The sequence below is a fragment of the Notolepis coatsorum genome (genome assembly GCF_963971535.1).
Source record: "Notolepis coatsorum genome assembly, chromosome: 13".
Taxonomy (NCBI): domain Eukaryota; kingdom Metazoa; phylum Chordata; class Actinopteri; order Aulopiformes; family Paralepididae; genus Notolepis; species Notolepis coatsorum.
The window spans coordinates 125,187,498-125,208,572 of record NC_140177.1 but is presented as its reverse complement, the minus strand read 5'-3'; the positions used below and the strand labels follow the sequence as shown (position 1 = coordinate 125,208,572).

At 46.2% G+C, this 21,075-nt stretch overlaps 1 protein-coding gene across 2 annotated transcripts in view; it reads left to right on the top strand.

Annotated features, from left to right (window-relative positions):
• The window catches only part of lig1 (ligase I, DNA, ATP-dependent), a 161,744-nt gene that overhangs the window by 38,992 nt on the left and 101,677 nt on the right, over positions 1–21,075 (top strand). For both annotated transcript variants that reach the window (XM_084327323.1, XM_084327322.1), the window contains exons 8-11: positions 6,868–6,954; positions 7,943–7,999; positions 16,423–16,481; positions 20,943–21,056. In XM_084327323.1, the coding sequence (XP_084183449.1) occupies positions 6,868–6,954; positions 7,943–7,999; positions 16,423–16,481; positions 20,943–21,056 (317 nt within the window). The remainder of the gene's footprint in view (positions 1–6,867; positions 6,955–7,942; positions 8,000–16,422; positions 16,482–20,942; positions 21,057–21,075) is intronic.

Sequence of the window (21,075 nt, the reverse complement as noted above, 5' to 3'; positions counted from 1 at the left end):
AGTCCTTACTCCAGGTTCCTGCTTTAGTCCTTACTCCAGGTTCCTGCTTTAGTCCTTACTCTGTGTTCCTGCTTTAGTCCTTACTCAGGGTTCCTGCTTTAGTCCTTACTCTGTGTTCCTGCTTTAGTCCTTACTCCAGGTTCCTGCTTTAGTCCTTACTCCAGGTTCCTGCTTTAGTCCTTACTCCGGGTTCCTGCTTTAGTCCTTACTCCAGGTTCCTGCTTTAGTCCTTACTCCAGGTTCCTGCTTTAGTCCTTACTCCAGGTTCCTGCTTTAGTCCTTACTCCAGGTTCCTGCTTTAGTCCTTACTCCAGGTTCCTGCTTTAGTCCTTACTCCAGGTTCCTGCTTTAGTCCTTACTCCAGGTTCCTGCTTTAGTCCTTACTCCAGGTTCCTGCTTTAGTCCTTACTCCGTGTTCCTGCTTTAGTCCTTACTCCAGGTTCCTGCTTTAGTCCTTACTCCAGGTTCCTGCTTTAGTCCTTACTCTGGGTTCCTGCGTTAGTCCTTACTCCAGGTTCCTGCTTTAGTCCTTACTCCAGGTTCCTGCTTTAGTCCTTACTCCGTGTTCCTGCTTTAGTCCTTACTCCAGGTTCCTGCTTTAGTCCTTACTCCAGGTTCCTGCTTTAGTCCTTACTCCAGGTTCCTGCTTTAGTCCTTACTCTGTGTTCCTGCTTTAGTCCTTACTCCAGGTTCCTGCTTTAGTCCTTACTCCAGGTTCCTGCTTTAGTCCTTACTCTGGGTTCCTGCTTTAGTCCTTACTCCAGGTTCCTGCTTTAGTCCTTACTCCAGGTTCCTGCTTTAGTCCTTACTCCAGGTTCCTGCTTTAGTCCTTACTCTGGGTTCCTGCTTTAGTCCTTACTCCAGGTTCCTGCTTTAGTCCTTACTCCAGGTTCCTGCTTTAGTCCTTACTCTGGGTTCCTGCTTTAGTCCTTACTCTGTGTTCCTGCTTTAGTCCTTACTCTGGGTTCCTGCTTTAGTCCTTACCCCAGGTTCCTGCTTTAGTCCTTACCCCAGGTTCCTGCTTCAGTCCTTACTCTGTGTTCCTGCTTTAGTCCTTACTCTGGGTTCCTGCTTTAGTCCTTACTCTGGGTTCCTGCTTTAGTCCTTACTCTGTGTTCCTGCTTTAGTCCTTACTCTGGGTTCCTGCTTTAGTCCTTACCCCAGGTTCCTGCTTTAGTCCTTACCCCAGGTTCCTGCTTTAGTCCTTACTCTGGGTTCCTGCTTTAGTCCTTACTCTGGGTTCCTGCTTTAGTCCTTACTCCAGGTTCCTGCTTTAGTCCTTACTCTGTGTTCCTGCTTTAGTCCTTACTCTGTGTTCCTGCTTTAGTCCTTACTCTGTGTTCCTGCTTTAGTCCTTACTCCAGGTTCCTGCTTTAGTCCTTACTCTGTGTTCCTGCTTTAGTCCTTACTCCAGGTTCCTGCTTTAGTCCTTACTCTGTGTTCCTGCTTTAGTCCTTACTCCAGGTTCCTGCTTTAGTCCTTACTCCAGGTTCCTGCTTTAGTCCTTACTCCAGGTTCCTGCTTTAGTCCTTACTCCAGGTTCCTGCTTTAGTCCTTACTCCAGGTTCCTGCTTTAGTCCTTACTCCAGGTTCCTGCTTTAGTCCTTACTCAGTGTTCCTGCTTTAGTCCTTACTCCAGGTTCCTGCTTTAGTCCTTACTCTGTGTTCCTGCTTTAGTCCTTACTCCAGGTTCCTGCTTTAGTCCTTACTCCAGGTTCCTGCTTTAGTCCTTACTCCAGGTTCCTGCTTTAGTCCTTACTCCAGGTTCCTGCTTTAGTCCTTACTCCAGGTTCCTGCTTTAGTCCTTACTCCAGGTTCCTGCTTTAGTCCTTACTCCAGGTTCCTGCTTTAGTCCTTACTCCAGGTTCCTGCTTTAGTCCTTACTCCAGGTTCCTGCTTTAGTCCTTACTCCGGGTTCCTGCTTTAGTCCTTACTCCAGGTTCCTGCTTTAGTCCTTACTCCAGGTTCCTGCTTTAGTCCTTACTCCGGGTTCCTGCTTTAGTCCTTACTCCGGGTTCCTGCTTTAGTCCTTACTCCAGGTTCCTGCTTTAGTCCTTACTCTGTGTTCCTGCTTTAGTCCTTACTCCAGGTTCCTGCTTTAGTCCTTACTCTGGGTTCCTGCTTTAGTCCTTACTCCGGGTTCCTGCTTTAGTCCTTACTCCGGGTTCCTGCTTTAGTCCTTACTCCGGGTTCCTGCTTTAGTCCTTACTCCAGGTTCCTGCTTTAGTCCTTACTCCAGGTTCCTGCTTTAGTCCTTACTCCAGGTTCCTGCTTTAGTCCTTACTCCAGGTTCCTGCTTTAGTCCTTACTCCAGGTTCCTGCTTTAGTCCTTACTCCAGGTTCCTGCTTTAGTCCTTACTCCAGGTTCCTGCTTTAGTCCTTACTCCAGGTTCCTGCTTTAGTCCTTACTCCGGGTTCCTGCTTTAGTCCTTACTCTGTGTTCCTGCTTTAGTCCTTACTCTGTGTTCCTGCTTTAGTCCTTACTCCAGGTTCCTGCTTTAGTCCTTACTCCAGGTTCCTGCTTTAGTCCTTACTCCAGGTTCCTGCTTTAGTCCTTACTCCAGGTTCCTGCTTTAGTCCTTACTCCAGGTTCCTGCTTTAGTCCTTACTCCAGGTTCCTGCTTTAGTCCTTACTCCAGGTTCCTGCTTTAGTCCTTACTCCAGGTTCCTGCTTTAGTCCTTACTCCAGGTTCCTGCTTTAGTCCTTACTCCGGGTTCCTGCTTTAGTCCTTACTCTGTGTTCCTGCTTTAGTCCTTACTCTGTGTTCCTGCTTTAGTCCTTACTCCAGGTTCCTGCTTTAGTCCTTACTCTGTGTTCCTGCTTTAGTCCTTACTCCAGGTTCCTGCTTTAGTCCTTACTCAGGGTTCCTGCTTTAGTCCTTACTCCAGGTTCCTGCTTTAGTCCTTACTCAGGGTTCCTGCTTTAGTCCTTACTCCAGGTTCCTGCTTTAGTCCTTACTCAGGGTTCCCGCTTTAGCCCTTACTCTGGGTTCCTGCTTTAGTCCTTACTCCAGGTTCCTGCTTTAGTCCTTACTCCAGGTTCCTGCTTTAGTCCTTACTCCAGGTTCCTGCTTTAGTCCTTACTCCAGGTTCCTGCTTTAGTCCTTACTCAGGGTTCCCGCTTTAGTCCTTACTCCAGGTTCCTGCTTTAGTCCTTACTCAGGGTTCCTGCTTTAGTCCTTACTCCAGGTTCCTGCTTTAGTCCTTACTCCAGGTTCCTGCTTTAGTCCTTACTCCGGGTTCCTGCTTTAGTCCTTACTCAGGGTTCCCGCGGGGGCTTTAATAATCTACATTTAACAATCAGAATTCCAGCCCTATAAAAGGTCTTAAATATGTAATTTTGATTACGAAGTTACTTCTATGTTGCGATAACTTCTCTGTATCTTGTTTGAATACGTTTTGGGGACACGTCCGGGCTGCAAAGTAAGCAGTACGAAGTAAGCAGTACCAACCCCCCCCCCCCCCCCCCCCCCCAACAATTCATATGGAATCTTTTCCATTATCCATAGAGCTCAATCTGCAGTAGTTATATAGCAGCACTCTGAATGCAACATTAAACTGATGTAGTAGAAGTTAATGGAGAGCACATCACCACTCTATCAAGCAGGCCCATCACAAATTAGGGGCGACAGTGGATCGCGAGGTAGAGCAGTCGTCTGGTAATCCGCAGGTTCCAGGTTCGATTCCCGCTCCTCCCGGGCAGCGTGTCGAAGTGTCCTGGGCCCTCATTTATCAACAATTCTTAGAAAGTGTTCTATTTTCGTTCTTAAGCACAGAATTTAGAATGTGTGTACGTACAGAAAAATCGGGATTTATCACACGTAAAACCGTGCACGAGCGCGGGCGTAGAACAAGTGGCATTTATCAACACGGAGTACGTGCACACCTGCAAGTACTCCGTGTTGATAAATGCCACTTGTTCTACGCCCGCGCTCGTGCACGGTTTTACGTATTTGCATATAGCACCGCCCGTAATTAACCATATATGGTAATGAACACCCCCATGAAATGTGGAAAAGTGGACTAAGCCAGCGAACTCCTGGGAGAAATACACGACAGGCTGACGACATCTATTAACTTCCTAAAGACCATTGCTGCCTCAGGGCAGCGCAAACACTAATAAAGACCGTTAACCACTGTTCAGGCCTGTACACTGCGATGATATGATCGCAAATTGCCCCCTAATTTGGTCCGTGCAAGTTTAAAATAATATCTGGGGGCAAGCTTGCGAGTGGTGATTTCAACCCTTCATTCGCATTTCACTCCTAAATTAATCCATACAAATTGTAGTAAAACATTAGCCTACAACCAGGGCTGTACAGTGCAATATAATGTTGCGGTTGTAATTTCATTAGACAGACCAGCGCGGACCTTTAATAACATGCAATTTAATTGACACGAGCAATGAGCTAACGGTAGCTTCTAACCAAGGTCTCCATTAGGATTATGCTAAGCTAACTAGCGATCTCTGCTAACCCTGGAAAACGGTCAAAGCGGACTCCACAAGACTAGTTCCATTCGTGAGGAAAGGGGGTGGGTTATATTGACAACGCTTGACAACAGAAGTTTAAACATAACTTCATATTTATTGGTTATTCGTTTCTGTATATCATTCAATTCCCATCTCCGTGTGTCTCCATCTCTTCCTGTTTACATTCGAGTGTGACGTCATCACCTACGGCAGCTTAGACGATCAAAACCCGAAGTCTCTCTCTCTCTCTCTCTCTCTCTCTCTCTCTCTCTCTCTCTCTCTCTCTCTCTCTCTCTCTCTCTCTCTACATTCAATGATTTAAAGTAGCCAAATGTTACACACAGTATAAATACTAACTGGATAGTTGATGATATAAACATTTAATTTCATTATCTGAAATATTCTAAAATCATTAAGTCTGTGTGATTATTATTTTCTCACAGTAGTGTGTATATATATATATATATATATATATATATATATATATATATATATACATGTGTGTGTGTGTGTTTGTGTGTATATATATATATATGTGTGTGTGTTTGGCTAAAGTGGATAGAAAACACAGTACTGTGTAAAAGGCACCCAAGAGTTTTTATATAAATTGTCTTAGATGTAAATAATTTTTTTTATTAGTGTGTCAGTAGACTACTCTTAGTACATTTTCATTAAATTATTTTTTAAAGCATCTTCATGGTTTAATAATGCAAACATATGTTGCAGGGACTTATTATAATCATCATATTGGCGTGACTGTATGCATCAAAGGGTTAAATCAAGCATTTTTAAGTGCTTTAGAGGAAATGTCAAAATATCGCGATATCATTTAGAGGCCATATCGCCCAGCCCTACTATAATGGTAAAATAGTTATTTAAAAATGTGCCCCTAAAAAATATTCTTTGCCCCTAAATTTCTCATTTAGGGGCAAGTGTGCCCCTAGTGAAAAAGCTTAGCGTACAGCCCTGCTGTTTCTACCTGCATACAATCTATTTTGATGTCGGTATTAGGTCGCCTATATAAACAATAATACGAGAGCATATACAAGAACCTTTCTATTCACATAACTGCATTTGTGATGGAGCTTTGACAGCTACATGGGTGGTACAGACAGTAACACTCTATTGCTCGATCCATCTCCAATATCACAATGGACCGTGCCATTTAGCCTATGTATAGCCTGCCTATGTGATCAATAAAAACGCGAACTTGAATCCCATCATCATATATGTTTGTTACTTTGTTATTTTTCCCCCCTATGTAAAGCGACATTGGGTCTCTTGAAAGGCGCTATATAAAATGAAGCTATTATTATTATTATTATTATTATTATTATTATCACGTCTGTGCGGGAGCTCACAAATAGACTTTTAGTCTCAGTGAAGTTTCAACAGAGGTCATCTATTCTAACCAACAAATTGAAGTAGAAAGCATTTAGTTGTGACCAATCTTATTTGGAAACATGACAAACAAAATAATAGTATTTCGCTTTTTATTCGATATTTAATCGTGTTTGGAGGTGGGTGTTCTGCGTATGCCCCCCCGTGCCAAACAAGCAGGCCAGCCTCTTGTTCGCACGTGAGCCCGTTATAATTACACTACTGTCGCTATTTTACAATTAACTATAATGAATTACGGTTCATACAGAACACGCGCCATTGTTGGAACTAATGCACGGAAGCTTATTTCCGCATCTGCAGTCTCCATATTCTACCGCCGGGCGCCAGGTACGCACGGTCTGAGCTGAGCGTAGATATACGCACAAAGTCAAGCACACGTTCAAATTGATAAGTCCCACACTTTGCTTAGAAATGATCGTACGCACGGGTTACGCACAGATCTGTGCGTACGCACCATTGATAAATGAGGGCCCTGGAGCAAGGCACTTAACCCCTCACTGCTCCCGATGAGCAGGTTGGCACCTTGCATGGTTGCCGCTGCCATCTGTGTGTGAGTGAATGGGTAAAATGTGAGGAACAAACTGTAAAGCGCTTTGGATAAAAGTGCTATATAAATGCACCATTTACCAGTTTATTTACCAAATAGATTTAACACATTATTAATGTACACAGTCCTGTTCACTGCTAGACTGTGTGTATCTCCTGCCCAGCTGGTCACCAGCACAACCTGACAACCTGGGAGATGCACTGTCTGTATTCATATCATTAGAGCCAAACCAAGATATTTGCTGTGCTGAATTGTGTTTATACACAAGACAGCCAAGACGTGAAAAACACAGACATCATCATTTCATCGTAAAACATTTATAGGAAACCTGACCATCCGTCTTGTCTGCTTACCAATGACTTACCCCCGTCATCGACTTCTGCCAATTTCATGCCACTGGTGTCTTTAAATAACAATTCCTCTGTTTTCTGACCACGCTCCCTCTCAGTGAGAAGTCCTCCGGCCAGACCGACTACGACCCGTCCAGACCCAACTACCACCCGGTGGACCACGCCTGCTGGGCGCGTGGACAGAAGTAAGCCCCGCCTTTCAAACTCTTGTCACGTCCCTCAAAAGCTCCATGCAGCTCAACAACAAGATACAAGATTCCTTTATTGCCACACAACCAGGTTGGTGGTATTTGTGATCGGTACAGAGTGTATTGAGCTCTACAGTATATAAAACTGGAACATGGATACATTTACCCCCCCCCCCCCTTCTCAGCAATGGATACATGATACAGCGCAACATGACACAATAAATATATAAATACAGCACAGCACGACACAGCACAACATAACACATGGAAGAGTCTAGTCCATCAGGTCAGGAGCTTGGTTAGTGTAAGGAAGGGGGGGAGTTCATGGTCCGAATGGTGGTTGGGAAGAAGCTGTCCTTGAAGCGGGTGGTTTACTACAATCCCTCGGCGCAGGCTCTCTCGACCTTGAGGTCGGGTCCTCTGTTATGAATATGGGTGCTTTGAAAAAACAATCAAACGAACAATGACTGTAATAATATATAATTGTCTTTTTGAGCCAACGGCTTATATTTCCATTTTTGTTATAAAATTGTAAACATGTTGTGACAAATGGCCTAATCATGAAAGCAACAAGTGTTTTACAGAGCCTTGACATTCTCAGTGTTGCTGGTATGATTGGAGGTATAACTAATGGATGTGCTGATATGACTACTTGAAAGCCGACCCTCTGGCTGCTCTCTCTCTTCTCTAAGTACTTCAGACGGTGGTTAGATTGTTGAGCACAGGTGGAAATAATGTATCTCTCCGACAACTACAACATCTTCTTTCCCTCCTTCTGCTCTCCCTCCCTCTCCTCACTCCTTTCTCTTTCTTCTCGCTCCTCTCCTTCTCCTCCCTCCTTCTCCTCTCCTTCTCTTTCTCCTCTCCCTCCTCTCCCTCCTTCTCTCTTTCTCCTTCTCTCCGCTCAATTGAATAATAGTCCTCTTTTCAATGTCTCAATCAGTGCAAACCCCACTAACTAACAGCCCCATGCTCTCCTCCACAGGGTGCCCTATCTGGCCGTGGCTCGTACCTTCCAGAAGATCGAAGAGGACTCTGGCAGGTAAAAGAAAACAAAAAACATATCCCAGCTTTAGTTTACCCACCTCCTAAAACTCCATATCCCCGCTTTAGTTTACCCACCTCCTAAAACTCCATATCCCAGCTTTAGTTTACCCACCTCCTAAAACTCCATATCCCGCTTTAGTTTACCCACCCTCCTAAAACTCCATATCCCGCTTTAGTTTACCCACCTCCTAAAACTCCATATCCCCGCTTTAGTTTACCCACCTCCTAAAACTCCATATCCCCGCTTTAGTTTACCCACCTCCTAAAACTCCATATCCCCGCTTTAGTTTACCCACCTCCTAAAACTCCATATCCCGCTTTAGTTTACCCACCTCCTAAAACTCCATATCCCAGCTTTAGTTTACCCACCTCCTAAAACTCCATATCCCGCTTTAGTTTACCCACCTCCTAAAACTCCATATCCCAGCTTTAGTTTACCCACCTCCTAAAACTCCATATCCCGCTTTAGTTTACCCACCTCCTAAAACTCCATATCCCGCTTTAGTTTACCCACCCTCCTAAAACTCCATATCCCGCTTTAGTTTACCCACCCTCCTAAAACTCCATATCCCGCTTTAGTTTACCCACCCTCCTAAAACTCCATATCCCGCTTTAGTTTACCCACCTCCTAAAACTCCATATCCCAGCTTTAGTTTACCCACCCTCCTAAAACTCCATATCCCCGCTTTAGTTTACCCACCTCCTAAAACTCCATATCCCAGCTTTAGTTTACCCACCTCCTAAAACTCCATATCCCAGCTTTAGTTTACCCACCCTCCTAAAACTCCATATCCCCGCTTTAGTTTACCCACCTCCTAAAACTCCATATCCCAGCTTTAGTTTACCCACCCTCCTAAAACTCCATATCCCAGCTTTAGTTTACCCACCCTCCTAAAACTCCATATCCAGCTTTAGTTTACCCACCTCCTAAAACTCCATATCCCCGCTTTAGTTTACCCACCTCCTAAAACTCCATATCCCAGCTTTAGTTTACCCACCCTCCTAAAACTCCATATCCAGCTTTAGTTTACCCACCTCCTAAAACTCCATATCCCTGCTTTAGTTTACCCACCTCCTAAAACTCCATATCCCCGCTTTAGTTTACCCACCTCCTAAAACTCCATATCCCCGCTTTAGTTTACCCACCCTCCTAAAACTCCATATCCCAGCTTTAGTTTACCCACCCTCCTAAAACTCCATATCCCAGCTTTAGTTTACCCACCTCCTAAAGCTCCATATCCCCGCTTTAGTTTACCCACCTCCTAAAACTCCATATCCCCGCTTTAGTTTACCCACCTCCTAAAACTCCATATCCCCGCTTTAGTTTACCCACCTCCTAAAACTCCATATCCCGCTTTAGTTTACCCACCTCCTAAAACTCCATATCCCGCTTTAGTTTACCCACCTCCTAAAACTCCATATCCCGCTTTAGTTTACCCACCTCCTAAAACTCCATATCCCAGCTTTAGTTTACCCACCTCCTAAAACTCCATATCCCGCTTTAGTTTACCCACCTCCTAAAACTCCATATCCCGCTTTAGTTTACCCACCCTCCTAAAACTCCATATCCCGCTTTAGTTTACCCACCCTCCTAAAACTCCATATCCCGCTTTAGTTTACCCACCCTCCTAAAACTCCATATCCCGCTTTAGTTTACCCACCTCCTAAAACTCCATATCCCAGCTTTAGTTTACCCACCCTCCTAAAACTCCATATCCCCGCTTTAGTTTACCCACCTCCTAAAACTCCATATCCCCGCTTTAGTTTACCCACCCTCCTAAAACTCCATATCCCAGCTTTAGTTTACCCACCTCCTAAAACTCCATATCCCTGCTTTAGTTTACCCACCTCCTAAAGCTCCATATCCCCGCTTTAGTTTACCCACCTCCTAAAACTCCATATCCCCGCTTTAGTTTACCCACCCTCCTAAAACTCCATATCCCGCTTTAGTTTACCCACCTCCTAAAACTCCATATCCCAGCTTTAGTTTACCCACCCTCCTAAAACTCCATATCCCCGCTTTAGTTTACCCACCCTCCTAAAACTCCATATCCCCGCTTTAGTTTACCCACCCTCCTAAAACTCCATATCCCCGCTTTAGTTTACCCACCCTCCTAAAATTCCATATCCCAGCTTTAGTTTACCCACCCTCCTAAAACTCCATATCCAGCTTTAGTTTACCCACCTCCTAAAACTCCATATCCCCGCTTTAGTTTACCCACCTCCTAAAACTCCATATCCCTGCTTTAGTTTACCCACCTCCTAAAACTCCATATCCCCGCTTTAGTTTACCCACCTCCTAAAACTCCATATCCAGCTTTAGTTTACCCACCTCCTAAAACTCCATATCCCCGCTTTAGTTTACCCACCTCCTAAAACTCCATATCCCGCTTTAGTTTACCCACCTCCTAAAACTCCATATCCCCGCTTTAGTTTACCCACCCTCCTAAAATTCCATATCCCAGCTTTAGTTTACCCACCCTCCTAAAACTCCATATCCAGCTTTAGTTTACCCACCTCCTAAAACTCCATATCCCTGCTTTAGTTTACCCACCTCCTAAAACTCCATATCCCCGCTTTAGTTTACCCACCTCCTAAAACTCCATATCCCTGCTTTAGTTTACCCACCTCCTAAAACTCCATATCCCGCTTTAGTTTACCCACCTCCTAAAACTCCATATCCCCGCTTTAGTTTACCCACCCTCCTAAAACTCCATATCCCAGCTTTAGTTTACCCACCTCCTAAAACTCCATATCCCTGCTTTAGTTTACCCACCTCCTAAAACTCCATATCCCGCTTTAGTTTACCCACCCTCCTAAAACTCCATATCCCCGCTTTAGTTTACCCACCTCCTAAAACTCCATATCCCCGCTTTAGTTTACCCACCTCCTAAAACTCCATATCCCTGCTTTAGTTTACCCACCCTCCTAAAACTCCATATCCCCGCTTTAGTTTACCCACCTCCTAAAACTCCATATCCCGCTTTAGTTTACCCACCTCCTAAAACTCCATATCCCTGCTTTAGTTTACCCACCTCCTAAAGCTCCATATCCCAGCTTTAGTTTACCCACCTCCTAAAGCTCCATATCCCAGCTTTAGTTTACCCACCTCCTAAAGCTCCATATCCCAGCTTTAGTTTACCCACCCTCCTAAAACTCCATATCCCCGCTTTAGTTTACCCCACCTCCTAAAACTCCATATCCCTGCTTTAGTTTACCCACCTCCTAAAACTCCATATCCCAGCTTTAGTTTACCCACCTCCTAAAGCTCCATATCCCAGCTTTAGTTTACCCACCTCCTAAAGCTCCATATCCCAGCTTTAGTTTACCCACCTCCTAAAGCTCCATATCCCAGCTTTAGTTTACCCACCTCCTAAAACTCCATATCCCAGCTTTAGTTTACCCACCTCCTAAAACTCCATATCCCAGCTTTAGTTTACCCACCCTCCTAAAACTCCATATCCCCGCTTTAGTTTACCCACCCTCCTAAAACTCCATATCCCCGCTTTAGTTTACCCACCTCCTAAAACTCCATATCCCCGCTTTAGTTTACCCACCTCCTAAAACTCCATATCCCAGCTTTAGTTTACCCACCTCCTAAAACTCCATATCCAGCTTTAGTTTACCCACCTCCTAAAACTCCATATCCCCGCTTTAGTTTACCCACCTCCTAAAACTCCATATCCCAGCTTTAGTTTACCCACCTCCTAAAACTCCATATCCCCGCTTTAGTTTACCCACCTCCTAAAACTCCATATCCCTGCTTTAGTTTACCCACCTCCTAAAACTCCATATCCCCGCTTTAGTTTACCCACCCTCCTAAAACTCCATATCCCCGCTTTAGTTTACCCACCCTCCTAAAACTCCATATCCCGCTTTAGTTTACCCACCCTCCTAAAACTCCATATCCCAGCTTTAGTTTACCCACCTCCTAAAACTCCATATCCCGCTTTAGTTTACCCACCTCCTAAAACTCCATATCCCTGCTTTAGTTTACCCACCTCCTAAAACTCCATATCCCAGCTTTAGTTTACCCACCTCCTAAAACTCCATATCCCTGCTTTAGTTTACCCACCTCCTAAAACTCCATATCCCTGCTTTAGTTTACCCACCTCCTAAAACTCCATATCCCGCTTTAGTTTACCCACCTCCTAAAGCTCCATATCCCAGCTTTAGTTTACCCACCTCCTAAAACTCCATATCCCAGCTTTAGTTTACCCACCCTCCTAAAACTCCATATCCCAGCTTTAGTTTACCCACCTCCTAAAACTCCATATCCCAGCTTTAGTTTACCCACCCTCCTAAAACTCCATATCCCCTCTTTAGTTTACCCACCTCCTAAAACTCCATATCCCGCTTTAGTTTACCCACCTCCTAAAACTCCATATCCCTGCTTTAGTTTACCCACCTCCTAAAACTCCATATCCCCGCTTTAGTTTACCCACCCTCCTAAAACTCCATATCCCGCTTTAGTTTACCCACCCTCCTAAAACTCCATATCCCAGCTTTAGTTTACCCACCTCCTAAAACTCCATATCCCTGCTTTAGTTTACCCACCTCCTAAAGCTCCATATCCCTGCTTTAGTTTACCCACCTCCTAAAACTCCATATCCAGCTTTAGTTTACCCACCTCCTAAAACTCCATATCCCAGCTTTAGTTTACCCACCCTCCTAAAACTCCATATCCCAGCTTTAGTTTACCCACCTCCTAAAACTCCATATCCCCGCTTTAGTTTACCCACCTCCTAAAACTCCATATCCCTGCTTTAGTTTACCCACCTCCTAAAACTCCATATCCCAGCTTTAGTTTACCCACCTCCTAAAACTCCATATCCCCGCTTTAGTTTACCCACCTCCTAAAACTCCATATCCCTGCTTTAGTTTACCCACCTCCTAAAACTCCATATCCCGCTTTAGTTTACCCACCTCCTAAAACTCCATATCCCAGCTTTAGTTTACCCACCTCCTAAAACTCCATATCCCGCTTTAGTTTACCCACCCTCCTAAAACTCCATATCCCCGCTTTAGTTTACCCACCCTCCTAAAGCTCCATATCCCTGCTTTAGTTTACCCACCTCCTAAAACTCCATATCCCTGCTTTAGTTTACCCACCTCCTAAAACTCCATATCCCGCTTTAGTTTACCCACCTCCTAAAACTCCATATCCCGCTTTAGTTTACCCACCCTCCTAAAACTCCATATCCCTGCTTTAGTTTACCCACCTCCTAAAACTCCATATCCCAGCTTTAGTTTACCCACCTCCTAAAACTCCATATCCCAGCTTTAGTTTACCCACCCTCCTAAAACTCCATATCCCCGCTTTAGTTTACCCACCTCCTAAAACTCCATATCCCTGCTTTAGTTTACCCACCTCCTAAAACTCCATATCCCAGCTTTAGTTTACCCACCTCCTAAAACTCCATATCCCGCTTTAGTTTACCCACCTCCTAAAACTCCATATCCCAGCTTTAGTTTACCCACCTCCTAAAACTCCATATCCCGCTTTAGTTTACCCACCTCCTAAAACTCCATATCCCAGCTTTAGTTTACCCACCTCCTAAAACTCCATATCCCTGCTTTAGTTTACCCACCTCCTAAAACTCCATATCCCCGCTTTAGTTTACCCACCTCCTAAAACTCCATATCCCGCTTTAGTTTACCCACCTCCTAAAACTCCATATCCCCGCTTTAGTTTACCCACCTCCTAAAACTCCATATCCCCGCTTTAGTTTACCCACCTCCTAAAACTCCATATCCCTGCTTTAGTTTACCCACCTCCTAAAACTCCATATCCCCGCTTTAGTTTACCCACCTCCTAAAACTCCATATCCCTGCTTTAGTTTACCCACCTCCTAAAACTCCATATCCCCGCTTTAGTTTACCCACCTCCTAAAACTCCATATCCCCGCTTTAGTTTACCCACCTCCTAAAACTCCATATCCCCGCTTTAGTTTACCCACCTCCTAAAACTCCATATCCCCGCTTTAGTTTACCCACCTCCTAAAACTCCATATCCCCGCTTTAGTTTACCCACCCTCCTAAAACTCCATATCCCCGCTTTAGTTTACCCACCTCCTAAAACTCCATATCCCTGCTTTAGTTTACCCACCTCCTAAAACTCCATATCCCCGCTTTAGTTTACCCACCTCCTAAAACTCCATATCCCAGCTTTAGTTTACCCACCTCCTAAAACTCCATATCCCAGCTTTAGTTTACCCACCTCCTAAAACTCCATATCCCAGCTTTAGTTTACCCACCCTCCTAAAACTCCATATCCCGCTTTAGTTTACCCACCTCCTAAAACTCCATATCCCAGCTTTAGTTTACCCACCCTCCTAAAACTCCATATCCCTGCTTTAGTTTACCCACCTCCTAAAACTCCATATCCCTGCTTTAGTTTACCCACCCTCCTAAAACTCTAAATCTAAATCTAATTTTGTCCTCCAAGTGAACGGAAGACAGACTAAAAAGAAAATAACGTGTTTAACCTGTTCCACCCGTGGAATATTTTCGCCTAAAATATATACCTAGGTTAATGGAATATTGCTCCACTTCTACAAGGTACATTTGCATATTCTTGGTATCTAGGGACATCTATGTACCTCAGGGAATGTATTCAGTGTCATAAATATTGTGTCTATTACTAGGCTTGCTTAAATTGTGATGAAACAAAGGAGAATATGAATTATGATTTTTCTTTGCATCTTTGACAGTGAATAACACCATGATAATAATGACAACTTAAAAAACTGCCACTGATCTCGTTCAGTACCCTCTTGAGATCATGTGTAAAAAAAAATCGAAGGAAATTAATAAAGGGAAGATGATTAAACCGAAGGTTCTGTAGATACAGTACTGAATTCTCCCATCCGGACCAATGCAATTTGAAATATTATTATAGAATATAGAATATGATGCTTATAAATTACCTTATTATAGCCAATTCGCACATTTATATATATATATACATATATTATCTTTCAAATGCCGAGTTCAATTTGGATTTAGTATCACCAGGCATGCATAAGAACAGATAATGTAATCTACTGTAATCTACTGTACTTTAAAATTTTCCCCACACTGCAACCGTTTTGAAACTAATTTCAGATCTAATTGTTCCTACATGTTAACAATAGGGAAGAGAAACTAACCTTTTAAAATTGGTCAAAAACGTTACCTTTTGTGGCTTATTATCCCGAATAATAACAGTTATCTTCCAGGAAGTGTAGTTCGGAAAAATTACAACGCTGATCGACAGCTATAGACCACCGTAACACTTCCGGGATTCTGAAATCAGGGAGGAGATTGCGGGGGGTGCATATGAATGAATGTGGACGAGAGCCGTGATGTAAGTGGTTGCCGATACGGCTGTGGGGGTGCTAGAGACATGATCGAATAGACGTTTATGCGCCTCGCTCTCCTGAACACGGCGTGACCCATAACTAATCGATCAGAACTAAATCGGCAGAGAAAAAGCCCATTTTAAAGCACCTATTCCGCTTGGACATGCGCAGAGTGCCCATGGAGTCTGGACGACGCGAGATGACGCTCGAATGAATGTGGACTGTTCCATCAGAGGGGGGAGCTTCGATGGTCATGTAAGTGGCTACAGACCGCTGCACTTAAATATAAACATTAGTCTACCTGTAGACTCAATGAGGTAATTGTAGATGTCGCCATAAGACGCGTCTGGCCATTTAGTGGGATAATTTTTTCATTATCCTGTTCGGCTGAAAGGACATTGGCCATCGAAGCTCCCCCCTCTGATGGAACAGTCCACATTCATTCGAGCGTCATCTCGCGTCGTCCAGACTCCATGGGCACTCTGCGCATGTCCAAGCGGAATAGGTGCTTTAAAATGGGCTTTTTCTCTGCCGATTTAGTTCTGATCGATTAGTTATGGGTCACGCCGTGTTCAGGAGAGCGAGGCGCATAAACGTCTATTCGATCATGTCTCTAGCACCCCCACAGCCGTATCGGCAACCACTTACATCACGGCTCTCGTCCACATTCATTCATATGCACCCCCCGCAATCTCCTCCCCGATTTCAATGTAACGCGGAAGTGTAGTGGTCTATGCACCCCCTCTACAAAATGGCCACAAAAAGACTACAATTCCCACGGTTCAAAATTTCCAAAATGGTCGCCCTCGCGACTAGACTTCATAAAATCGAAAAGTTAAATCTATCTAAAGGCACTTTTAACCTATTGCTAAACTAACGTATTGATGATAATATACATTCTACATGCTTTTGTGACATGTTAGTGATGTTAATACTTGAAAACGTTTGATATTAAAATCGCAAAATTTATGCAACACTCTGAAAAATATTGATTTATGACCAGATGCCATTTTGGGACCGGTACCGGTCCTGTCGGGTGGAACAGGTTAACTTCTACTCTCTCTTCTTCCTCCAGGCTGCGGAACATCGAGACGCTGGCGAACCTGCTCCGCTCTGTGCTGCTGCTCTCTCCAGGTGAACAGGGGTTTTATCTCATGATGCACGGTGGTGCAGCTACACAGGGAGCTGGCTGCTCTCTCCAGGTGAACAGGGGTTTTATCTCATGATGCACGGTGGTGCAGCTACACAGGGAGCTGGCTGCTCTCTCCAGGTGAACAGGGGTTTTATCTCATGATGCACGGTGGTGCAGCTACACAGGGAGCTGGCTGCTCTCTCCAGGTGAACAGGGGTTTTATCTCATGATGCACGGTGGTGCAGCTACACAGGGAGCTGGCTGCTCTCTCCAGGTGAACAGGGGTTTTATCTCATGATGCACGGTGGTGCAGTTACACAGGGAGCTGGCTGCTCTCTCCAGGTGAACAGGGGTTTTATCTCATGATGCACGGTGGTGCAGCTACACAGGGAGCTGGCTGCTCTCTCCAGGTGAACAGGGGTTTTATCTCATGATGCACGGTGGTGCAGCTACACAGGGAGCTGGCTGCTCTCTCCAGGTGAACAGGGGTTTTATCTCATGATGCACGGTGGTGCAGCTACACAGGGGGCTGGCTGCTCTCTCCAGGTGAACAGGGGTTTTATCTCATGATGCACGGTGGTGCAGCTACACAGGGGGCTGGCTGCTCTCTCCAGGTGAACAGGGGTTTTATCTCATGATGCACGGTGGTGCAGTTACACAGGGAGCTGGCTGCTCTCTCCAGGTGAACAGGGGTTTTATCTCATGATGCACGGTGGTGCAGCTACACAGGGGGCTGGCTGCTCTCTCCAGGTGAACAGGGGTTTTATCTCATGATGCACGGTGGTGCAGCTACACAGGGGGCTGGCTGCTCTCTCCAGGTGAACAGGGGTTTTATCTCATGATGCACGGTGGTGCAGCTACACAGGGAGCTGGCTGCTCTCTCCAGGTGAACAGGGGTTTTATCTCATGATGCACGGTGGTGCAGCTACACAGGGGGCTGGCTGCTCTCTCCAGGTGAACAGGGGTTTTATCTCATGATGCACGGTGGTGCAGCTACACAGGGAGCTGGCTGCTCTCTCCAGGTGAACAGGGGTTTTATCTCATGATGCACGGTGGTGCAGCTACACAGGGAGCCTGCTGCTCTCTCCAGGTGAACAGGGGTTTTATCTCATGATGCACGGTGGTGCAGCTACACAGGGAGCTGGCTGCTCTCTCCAGGTGAACAGGGGTTTTATCTCATGATGCACGGTGGTGCAGCTACACAGGGAGCTGGCTGCTCTCTCCAGGTGAACAGGGGTTTTATCTCATGATGCACGGTGGTGCAGCTACACAGGGAGCTGGCTGCTCTCTCCAGGTGAACAGGGGTTTTATCTCATGATGCACGGTGGTGCAGCTACACAGGGAGCTGGCTGCTCTCTCCAGGTGAACAGGGGTTTTATCTCATGATGCACGGTGGTGCAGCTACACAGGGAGCTGGCTGCTCTCTCCAGGTGAACAGGGGTTTTATCTCATGATGCACGGTGGTGCAGCTACACAGGGAGCTGGCTGCTCTCTCCAGGTGAACAGGGGTTTTATCTCATGATGCACGGTGGTGCAGCTACACAGGGAGCTGGCTGCTCTCTCCAGGTGAACAGGGGTTTTATCTCATGATGCACGGTGGTGCAGCTACACAGGGAGCTGGCTGCTCTCTCCAGGTGAACAGGGGTTTTATCTCATGATGCACGGTGGTGCAGCTACACAGGGAGCTGGCTGCTCTCTCCAGGTGAACAGGGGTTTTATCTCATGATGCACGGTGGTGCAGCTACACAGGGAGCTGGCTGCTCTCTCCAGGTGAACAGGGGTTTTATCTCATGATGCACGGTGGTGCAGCTACACAGGGAGCTGGCTGCTCTCTCCAGGTGAACAGGGGTTTTATCTCATGATGCACGGTGGTGCAGCTACACAGGGAGCTGGCTGCTCTCTCCAGGTGAACAGGGGTTTTATCTCATGATGCACGGTGGTGCAGCTACACAGGGAGCTGGCTGCTCTCTCCAGGTGAACAGGGGTTTTATCTCATGATGCACGGTGGTGCAGCTACACAGGGAGCTGGCTGCTCTCTCCAGGTGAACAGGGGTTTTATCTCATGATGCACGGTGGTGCAGTTACACAGGGAGCTGGCTGCTCTCTCCAGGTGAACAGGGGTTTTATCTCATGATGCACGGTGGTGCAGCTACACAGGGAGCTGGCTGCTCTCTCCAGGTGAACAGGGGTTTTATCTCATGATGCACGGTGGTGCAGCTACACAGGGAGCTGGCTGCTCTCTCCAGGTGAACAGGGGTTTTATCTCATGATGCACGGTGGTGCAGCTACACAGGGGGCTGGCTGCTCTCTCCAGGTGAACAGGGGTTTTATCTCATGATGCACGGTGGTGCAGCTACACAGGGAGCTGGCTGCTCTCTCCAGGTGAACAGGGGTTTTATCTCATGATGCACGGTGGTGCAGCTACACAGGGAGCTGGCTGCTCTCTCCAGGTGAACAGGGGTTTTATCTCATGATGCACGGTGGTGCAGCTACACAGGGAGCTGGCTGCTCTCTCCAGGTGAACAGGGGTTTTATCTCATGATGCACGGTGGTGCAGCTACACAGGGAGCTGGCTGCTCTCTCCAGGTGAACAGGGGTTTTATCTCATGATGCACGTCGTGGTGGCATGGTGGTGGTGTGTGACGTCGTGGTGGCATGGTGGTGGTGTGTGACGTCGTGGTGGCATGGTGGTGGTGTGTGACGTCGTGGTGGCATGGTGGTGGTGTGTGACGTCGTGGTGGCATGGTGGTGGTGTGTGACGTCGTGGTGGCATGGTGGTGGTGTGTGACGTCGTGGTGGCATGGTGGTGGTGTGTGATGTAGTACTCAAGTCAAACTTGGACTTGAGCACTGATGACTCTGACTTGGACTTGGACTCGAGCATTGACTGCATTCGGACTCGGAAGGTGCAGACGAGGACTCTGACTTGTTAATTGATAAATATTAATCTTTTTAATAGGCCCTAATCATATGGCATAAGATATTGATGGCTAGTGCATTTGCTTGGCTATTGTGTCGCAAAGTAAATAAAGTGCCTTTGAAATGGTCACTGTCATTTATGTTTTTTTTTTATCCACTTTTTCTCCCATTTTCTATATTTTCTCCCATCCCAATTTTCGTATCATCCAATTCAACCCTCCCCTGTCACGGACGCTGTTTCTTGCCTCCCACAAGCCGGCTGCAATGTGGACTAAGTCATACATAGCACAAGTCCCCTCCGGTACTTGAGGTAACAGCAGTCGCATCTTTTCACCTGCGCAGCTCGATCTCTCAGTGGCGAGGAGTAACGCGTGGGAGGCTCACGCTGCCCCCGACACTTCCTGATTCTACTGCGCAGGCGCACCAACCGACCTGTAGGAGTCGCTGTCCACAACGCCCGATCCCCACCCATCAGTTTCCCACCCCCTAATACGGCCAATGTGTATTAGTACGGACGACCAGCTAAACTGAAAGCAATGTGGAGCGCTGGGCTCGAACAGGCGAGCCCAGCGTCTCCAGATTTCGTGGCGAGCGCCTTGCCCACTACGCCACGTAGCCGCCCTGTGTAATTTATGTTTAATGTAGACCTTTTTTTATTTGTATGTCAGCTCTTTGACTGCCAGAGTGGAGTGGACTCAACCTTGATGACTCTGACTCGGACTAGGGTAATGGGGACTCGACTCGGGCTCTTCTTTGGTGACTCAGACTTGGACTCGGACTCAAACACTGGGGACTCGAGATCCAATCCAATCCATTTATAGAGCACATTTAAAAACAACAAAGTTGACCTAAGTGCTGTACAAGTCCCACAACATAAGATAAAAACATAAAAGCACACAATAAAAACATATACAATATGTCACATAAAAAGGGCAGGTCTCCCAAATACTGTTTAAAAACCAAAAGCCAGAGCAAATAGATGTGTTTTGAGGCGTGATTTAAACACCTGCAGAGTGGGGCCCTGCCTAACATGCAGTGGCAGCTCATTCCAGAGCTTTGGGGCTGCCACAGCGTAAGCACGGTCCCCCCTAAGCTTCAGCCTGGACTTTGGAACGGCCAAGAGGAGCTGGTCAGAGGACCTGAGGGAGGAACATAAGGTTCCAGCAGGTCCGAGAGGTAACCCGGTGCCAAGCCGTTCAAACATTTAAAAGCAAACAGTAAAACTTTCAAATCAATCCTAAAACGCACAGGAAACCAGTGGAGTGAAGCCAGCACAGGGGAAATGCGCTCCCGCTTACGTGTTCCCGTTAGCAGACGGGCAGCGGCGTTCTGAACTAGCTGCAAACGAGAGAGGAAGGCTTGACTGACGCCAACATATAAGGCATTACAATAGTCAAGGCGAAAGGTCATAAAGGCATGGATGGCAGTTTCAAAAACACTACGGGATAAAAAAAAAAAGGGTTGACCTTGGAAAACTACAACACGTGTGTGTGTGTGTGTGCAGGTATACCTGTGTTGATCCCTGTGTGTGTTCTCTCTCTCCAGACGACCTGCTGTGCTGTGTGTACCTGTGTCTGAACCAGCTGGGGCCTGCGTACCTGGGCATCGAGCTGGGCGTGGGCGAGACGGTGCTGATGAAGGCTGTCGCCCAGGCAACGGGTAACACGGATACAGAGAG